The following is an 8,436-nucleotide window of genomic DNA, read 5'->3' on the forward strand; positions in this document are numbered from 1 at the left end:
ACATGGAAGCAACCTAAATGCCCATTGACAGACGAATGGATAACGAAGATGTGGTACATATATACAATGGAATATGACTCAGACATAAAAAGGAACAAAACTGGGTCATTTGTAGAGATGTGGATGGATCTAGAGACTGTCATACAGAGTGAAGTAAGTCAGAAAGAGAAAAACAAATATCGTATATTAACACATATATGTGGAACCTAGAAAAATGGTACAGATGAACCGGTTTGCAGGGCAGAAATAGAGACACAGATGTAGAGAACAAACGTATAGACACCAAGGGGGGAAAGTGGTGCGGTGGTGGTGGTGGTGTGATGAATTGGGAGATTGGGATTGACATATGTACACTAATATGTATAAATTGGATAACTAATAAGAACCTGATGTATAAAAAAATAAATAAAATTAAATCCAAAAATTCAAAAAAAAAAGACTGCGCTCCCAATGCAGGGGGCCTGGGTTCGATCCCTGGTCAGGGAACTAGATCCTGAGTGCCACAACTAAAGATTCAACACGCGGCAACAAAAATCCTGCATGCCGCAAGTAAGACCCAGTGCAGCCAGATAAATAAGTAAATAAATAAACAAACAAATAATTTTTTTAAAAAAATTAAGATAATATACAATAACTATTATTTACAAAATGATATCAGAATTTTTACCCCAAGTAGAGGCTCTCAGACAAAATCTTTAAAGCATGTAATACTTGTATGCATGGTGGCCATGAAAATATGTCTCTCAGGTCACTGAATGCAGAAAGCATTACTCGCCAATGGCCCTGGAGCCACTCAGAAATCAATCATGATGTTCTCACTGAAGCCACGCTCCCCAGGGCTGCTCCCAGCCAGTGACTGTGCACAGGGACACCAAGCCAGCCCATTCCTAGGAGACACGGACTCCTCTACCGACAGCTTTGACTTGGAGAACCCTCATCAGCCATACTGAACCTTCTTAGAACTACACTACAGGCTAAGACTCGCCCACCCAACCTTCCGTTCTCCCTCCGCCCTCAGGGTCAGACCTGCATTACAATCTGGCAGCTCTCGAGCTGTCCGGCTCCCTCCTCATCTTCCGTCAGAGATGGTCCCCTAGTAAACCTCTAGCACCTCTAATCCTGTCTTGAGATCTGCTCCTCAGAGGACCTGGACTAACACAGCATCTTTTCTTCATAATAGAGAATCCTAAGATTCTATGTCCTCCTTGAAGTCCCCCTGGAGGAAAATTGAAGATTTTGCCACTAGATTGCGATAAAATCAACCCAGAGAATCATCTGGATTTAGACGTTGTAAACTGTAGTACAACGTGATAATATTAAGTTGGTGGAAGAATGTTATATGTTATAAAAGGAAGTTAAAATAAAGAGAATAAAAAGACTTTATTATTAAATATTTACTAAATAAAATATTAATGGATACACAAAACTCTTATCAGAAATTGAATAGAAGACAGAATTAGATTGCCCAACCAGAACTCATGCATATAAATCTTATGCACATAATATTGCATTTGAAAAAAAAATATTGCATTTGGTCATTACATATGGACCAGCTGGTGGCTAAATGAAACTTTCATACAGAGCTTGGGAAATTCATTTGCTTTATTTCCCCTTTATTCCCTATCTCATAAGGCTGACTCTGAGAATTTTTTTCTACCATCCTTCAGGATTTAACCTCCCAAAATTGAAAAAAATTAAACTAATCATACATGATATTTGTAATCACAAAACCTCACAAAATGAGTTATTATGAATGACTCTACAAGAAAATAATTTGACTACACATCCTGAGTAGCAATCAGTATAAGGATAAAAATAGCTGCAAAAAATCATCTTAAACTTTAATAATTTTGTCAGATAACATTAGTAATTATATTAATTTTGTTTGGAATTCAGATTTTAAAAGAAAGGGAAGGAAAATTATAAAATCAAAATGTTTTAATTAGGAACTATAATGTTAGAACTGAATTAGAAATATTGATACGAACCCATGCCTTTAAAAGAAAAAAAAGGAGTATATTTTCCAATTCTGTCAGCTAAAATGAGTTAGGAACAAGGGTTTAAGAGAATGGACCTGATGTGTAAACTTCACTATTATGATTTCTAATGCCATCTTTCCAGGATACCCTGGAGAAATGGCTGATTCCATGTCTGGCGTAGGGTAGGTTATGAGCCTGGGGCAACTTGCTGTAACAAGACAAGAAATAATTCAGATTAATGGGACTGTGTCTAACTCCCAGGGATGCGTCAATTTGATCAATAAAAGACAAATTTTGTACTGGTTTCATTTCTATAAAATAAACCCACAGTAGTAAAACAGTTGCTTGTGTTGATATTAATTGGCGTTCCACCCAAGATCAAATTTTTTTTTTTTTTTTAATAAATTTATTTATTTTATTTATTTATTTTTGGCTGTGTTGGGTCTTCGTTGCTGTGTGCGGGCCTTCTCTAGTTGCGGCGAGCGGGGGCTACCCTTCATTGCGGTGCGCAGGCTTCTCATTGCGGTGGCCTCTCTTATTGTGGAGCACGGGCTCTAGGCGCATGGGCTTCAGCAGTTGTGGCACTTGGGCTCAGTAGTTGTGGCTCACAGGCTCCAGAGCGCAGGCTCAGTAGTTGTGGCGCACGAGCTTAGTTGCTCTGCGGCATGTGGGATCTTCCCGGACCAGGGCTCGAACCCGTGTCCCCTGCATTGGCAGGCGGATTCTTAACCACTGCGCCACCAGGGAAGCCCCAAGATCAAATTTTGATAGAATGTTTGCCATATGAATAGGTAACAAAAAATATATCCCTCCCCCCGCAAAATGGAGGGGAAAGTAACATATAGGTTTCAGGTATTATTTATAAGTAAAATTGTTTTTTTTCTCTGAATTTTGTGATGTCTGTGTTGTCAGCTTTTTAAAATTTGTAACTTTTTGTGATTTTTCATCTAAAAAATATTTGCTTCCATATGTAATTCTAAAATCTTTTTCTTAAAGAGGGTTCCTCAGTTTGTACTACGCTTTAGGTCCCACGGAAGTTAGACCTTTCCCTGACCATCTTATGTTAGAAAAACTGAAGTCGCTCTATATGTACTGTACTGAGGTAGAAACAAGCTCACGATACATTGCTAAGACTAAAATTCAAATTTCAGAATAATGTCAACAGTGTAATCCCACTTAAGTAAAAAAAAAAAAAAGTAATGTTTCTCAAGTTTGACTCTAAAATCCTCATATTTCAGCAAAGTATATGTATTCATCTATTAGTTTTTCAGTTCTACAAAAAGCGAAAGTGAATTTTCGACCTTCATCCAGGCTTGTAAGTCATAATACAAGACTTCAACGACTCCAGGTCGCCCATTCCTTCCCATTTCACAGCCTGAAGTTGGGTTGTAACCTGAGGTCCCCGGGAAACGGATCCCTGCATTGATGTCGCTGGTCCTCAGCCTGAGTGGAAGCCGCTTGACCCAGTGGCTTGGGAGGCGGCCCTGGACCCCGCAACCACCCAGCAGGAGACACTCCTCCGACCAGCGCTGCCCTCAGTCTCTGTGATTGAAATCAAATTCAATAAGCTATTAATTCTGGCACCTGTTGTCACATCTTGCAATAAATATCCTGTCGCTTGCCGGATGCTGAAGGATCTCTTCACAGCCAGGCTGTCAATCAAAGAGCAGAAAATGCCAAGCCTCTATTTACTCTTAGAACCTGAGGGCCTTTTCTTACCTGTAGGTGCCCAGTCCCTCGACTTTCCTGTGTTTCATCTGCAATTCTAGGGGAGACAGTGCATCCTCTGTTTTCAACACGTTTTATTCTTTGCCTAATTTATTTCAGGACGACAAAGTTACCGCATTTGATCAGATCAGTGTGAACCCTCCAAATCTTTAGTATATAACAATAAGGCAACATGCCCTTATGTCTTTAACCTCAAACAAAATTTAAGTGCAGAAAAAAATACTCTAATTAAACTTTAAATTGGTTTAACATGATAAAATGATGTTACTTCAGCCCTGGTAGGGTACATTTTAAACCAATACTGTCTAACAGATCTTACTGTTATAATCTCATATACATCTTTTTATGAGTTTCATAAATAATAATTAGCATTTAGGTATTACTAATCAGGCCCTGATAGTATTTGGAACTCTGTTAATCTTGACAACAATCCTGAGGTAGGCATATTTTCCTCATTTTGCAGACAAGGAAACCGGGGGACAGTAAGAAACCCAGGCCATTTGGCCCCAGAGATTGGATATTTAATTAAATACTCTTGGGCAGATTGGCAGATGATAGATCTAAGGAACTTGGGATTTGTGAAGGGACAGAGTACCATTATTTTCATTAATACCTTATATTTTATGTAAATAATAAAGTCAAACTGTGAAAAATGAATTGTTTATGCTATTATCCTAAAAATAAAGATTATATTATAATAAGTCACATCATTTTGCATTGTGTGTAATACCAAGAAGGTTAAGGCACTCCACTGCTCTTATCTGGCTAATATTCACAGCATTCCCGATACCATATGACAATTTCCGAGCCCTAGATTATAATTCCAACTATACGATGGCTATTAAATAGATTTTGCAATATAGACTTATAGAATATAATTTTGTTACTTTCTTATTTTACTCTATTCACTGCCATCCTTTCATATTTCAGGTTTGACACAACTGCATTTCTACTAAAATATTTCATAGTTTACATTTTTTAGATTTTTGTTATTACTCCAGACAGGGCTCCCCAAACTTTGTTCCAAAATAAAAAAGTTTACTTTAATAATTATCCTAATTTCTTAAGTAAAAAGGTTGAGGCTCAAACAGGTTGAATGTTATACGTGATAACACATGCTAAGTCAGAGGGGTAATATATTGATAGACTAGAAATCTTATCCTAGGGCTCAAAAGACTTTCAATGGCTTATGTAAATGGACTGTGTTTATTAGCATCTTCTTGGAACAAATATACTTCAGAAGCATAGACCTATCAATAGAAAAATGTGGTTACACATCACCTACATGCTCTAAGTGCAGTAAGTCAGGACAGAACTTTATCATTTGATTTTTCAAAAGGTAGATCCTTTCATTTTCCTGTGTTTTTTCACGAACAGGGTAACATTGTCAGTCTTTGTTCCAAAGGTATGGAATGAAAATTTGTTTTTATTATAAAAATTAGAACGGAAGAACTTATGGCTGGACAGCACGACGCTGTATTTAATTTCAACATCTGGTTTTCCACATTATAGGGAGGAGCATTATATGATTCTGTGCCGCTTTTATTTCTTCGGATTTTTCCTCTCCTGGGATTCTCTCATATTTGTTATTATTTGAAGCTCTGGTCACGGCTCTGAATCATTTTTGTTCTTTTTCCTCCTCTACCTTCAAAACTGCTTCAAAACTTCTGTAACTCATTTGTTGAGAAGCCTAGAATCTCTTCTGCAAGTGAGCTGGCTGGGTGGACCTGAAGGATTGCTAGGGAGTTGATAGGTTGCTAAGAATATAGCTGATTCACTTTGTTGTACAGCGGAAACTAACACAACATTGTAAAGGATTTATACTCCAGTAAAGATGTGGGAAAAAAAAAAAAGTCTTGCTAATTTGCTACATAAGCTGCATGGAGTGTCAGAGAATTTTCCTTTCTCCGATGAATTTAGGGGGCTTGTGTTTTGAGCTGTATCAGTGATTCTGTTTGGATCGATTACTTTCAGGTTACCATTTTTTATCCCCATGTGAACGTTGCACCTAATTTTCCCTGTAATCGGTTCGACAAACGTCAGCTGTTCGTGTTTCAGTTCTTCCTGCCGATAACTGCTGGAAGTGATTCCATGCAGCTGGGGAATAAACTGACAATCATTAGAGCCTGCAAAGTGTGAAAACACTTCATTGCACTGTTGTGGTCTCTTTAGTCTGAGGACTGAAGATACGCAGCGGATGAGACTTGGAGGGAAGAAGCCTGCTTTACAATGATTAAAGAAATTGTGTAAAAGAGGGGTGAGGCCTGGGGCCGCTCGGGGCTGTTTATCCGGTGCACCCTTCTCCGGGGCTTCTTTGTATACGAATTCACTTTAAGCGTTGAAGGGAAATGCTTTCATCTGAATGGGATTGTCGTGCTTCGTTCGGACTGTTTCCCCATCTGATAAAACCCGTCGCTGAGCACCGGCACAGATGGGGCTCATCTGGGGAAGACGGAGGCGGAGGAGGCAAACGCTGGGGTGGAGCACAGGGGCGGCCGCCAGTGACGCCTGCAGGCCCGCGGGGTCGCCCCTGCTCTGCCCGCTCACCTGTGCCCCGGCGGGGTCCGCGCGGCCGGAGGGATGCCCTCGCCTCTCCCGCGGCGCCCTCACCTGCCGGGCGACCGGTCCCCGTCGGGGGACTCGCGGCCCTGCAGCAGCCCCTGCGAGCTCCCGGGGCCGGCAGGGAGGCTCTTCGCGGGGGGCACCCCGCCCCGGGCCCCGCGCCTCCCGCGCCGGCTGGCCTGGTGCTCCATCGACTGGGAGAAGGTGCGCCTGCAGCGCAGGCTGGGAGCCGGGGGCTTCGGCTGCGTGTACAAGGCCACCTACCACGGCGTGCCCGTGGCCATCAAGCAGGTGAGCAAGCGCACCAAGAACCGGCTGGCTTCCCGGCGCAGCTTCTGGGCCGAGCTCAACGTCGCTCGGCTCCGCCACGCCAACATCGTGCGCGTGGTGGCGGCCAGCACGCGCGCGCCCGCGGGCTTCGACAGCCTGGGGACCATCATCATGGAGTTCGGGGGCGACGTCACTCTGCACCAGGTCATCTACGGCGCCACCGGCTGCCCCGAGGACCACGGGCCTGCCTGCGGCGCCGCGGCGCAGCTGGGTCTGGAGAAGTGTCTCAAGTACTCCCTGAACGTGGTCAGCGGCCTGCTCTTCCTTCACTCACAGAACATCGTGCACTTGGACCTCAAGCCGGCCAACGTTCTGATCAGCGAGCAGGACGTCTGCAAGATCGGTGACTTCGGCTGCTCCGCGAGGCTGGAAGACGTGCCGTGCTTGCGGACCCCTCACCACCTGGGCGGCACCTACACCCACCGAGCGCCGGAGCTCCTGAAAGGAGAGCCCGTCACGCCCAGAGCGGACATCTATTCCTTCGCCATCACGCTCTGGCAGATGACCACCCGGGAGGCGCCCTACTCGGGGGAGCGGCAGCACGTGCTCTACGCCGTGGTGGCCTACGACCTTCGCCCGGCCCTCTCGGCGGCCGTCTTCACCGCCTCCATCCCCGGGAAGAAGCTGGAGAACATCATCCAGCGCTGCTGGAGGGCCAGTGCTTCGCAGCGGCCAAGTGCAGAACTCCTGCTGGTGGACCTTCGCGCTTTACAAGCTGAACTGGGCTGACTCTAAAACTGCATCCAGATAAGCCGTTGTCTTTGTTTGTATTCATTTTTAACGAAGTCAAGATGTAGGAAAAAACATATAGGTAGGATGAATTTTTAGAAAATAAAGTTCCTAAAAACTCCTTTCGTCTCAAATGCTTTTTCTGAGACAGACAGCACAGCTACAAGTCTAGTAGTCCTGGTGGTACTTAGGACCTAATCTTTTTTTTTTTTTTTAAAGGATTTTCTTATTTATTTATTTATTTATTTATTTATTTTTGGCTGTGTTGGGTCTTCGGTTCGTGCGAGGGCTTTCTCCAGTTGCGGCAAGCGGGGGCCACTCTTCATCGCGGTGCGGGGACCGCTCTTCATCGCGGTGCGCGGGCCTTTCTCTATCGCGGCCCCTCCCGTCGCGGGGCACAGGCTCCAGACGCGCAGGCTCAGCAATTGTGGCTCACGGGCCCAGCTGCTCCGTGGCATGTGGGATCTTCCCAGACCAGGGCTCGAACCCGTGTCCCCTGCATTAGCAGGCAGATTCTCAACCACTGCGCCACCAGGGAAGCCCCAGGACCTAATCTTATCCCTTTACAGATACTTCAACAGTCCCATAGTATTGCACTTATTCAAATTTGTTATTGATAAAAACCACTTTGCCCAAAACAGAACTGAATTGGGAAATGCCAAAATTTTCTATAAATTCGAATAATATGCTCCATACCTAAATTTAAACTATTAGCAGTTTTACTTGCTCCCATACCAAATAAGTAAAAACTTTTTTTAAAAAAGATTTTTTCCCTCCTCCTCCCCTGCCCAAAACAGCTACTTGTTTGTAATGACCTTCACACGTAACAATTTACAAATTGAGATAAATTTATTTTTAAAGGAATAATGTTTTAAATGAGTTCTTGGGATATTTTGCACTTGTACGTTCCATGAGTAGAAAAAATTTGCTAAAATACTTCTAAACTGGGTCCCTTTTCCTGTTATTTGGACACAAAAGTAGATGACACAACAAAGAAAGGTTATATGATGTGAGAAGAAATGAGGACCCCGAGGGACAGTAAAATTTAACATTGGGATGGAGGAGAGCAGACAAGGAGAAGCAGACTGCCCATCTGAGAACTCAAGGC

General features: G+C 43.3%; 1 protein-coding gene across 1 annotated transcript; it reads left to right on the top strand.

Annotated features, from left to right (window-relative positions):
- The first annotated feature begins 6,287 nt into the window (after positions 1 to 6,287).
- On the top strand, positions 6,288 to 7,328 carry MOS (MOS proto-oncogene, serine/threonine kinase). Its single transcript, XM_007168633.2, has one exon. It carries the CDS (start codon positions 6,288 to 6,290, stop codon positions 7,326 to 7,328), a length of 1,041 nt encoding a protein of 346 aa, XP_007168695.2.
- Positions 7,329 to 8,436: the final 1,108 nt, after the last annotated feature.

The sequence above is a fragment of the Balaenoptera acutorostrata genome, chromosome 17, assembly GCF_949987535.1.
Source record: "Balaenoptera acutorostrata chromosome 17, mBalAcu1.1, whole genome shotgun sequence".
Taxonomy (NCBI): Eukaryota; Metazoa; Chordata; class Mammalia; order Artiodactyla; family Balaenopteridae; genus Balaenoptera; species Balaenoptera acutorostrata.

Coding starts and splice junctions, on each gene's coding strand:
- MOS (XM_007168633.2), top strand. CDS start 6,288: ATGCCCTCGCCTCTCCCGCGGCGCCCTCACCTGCCGGGCGACCGGTCC.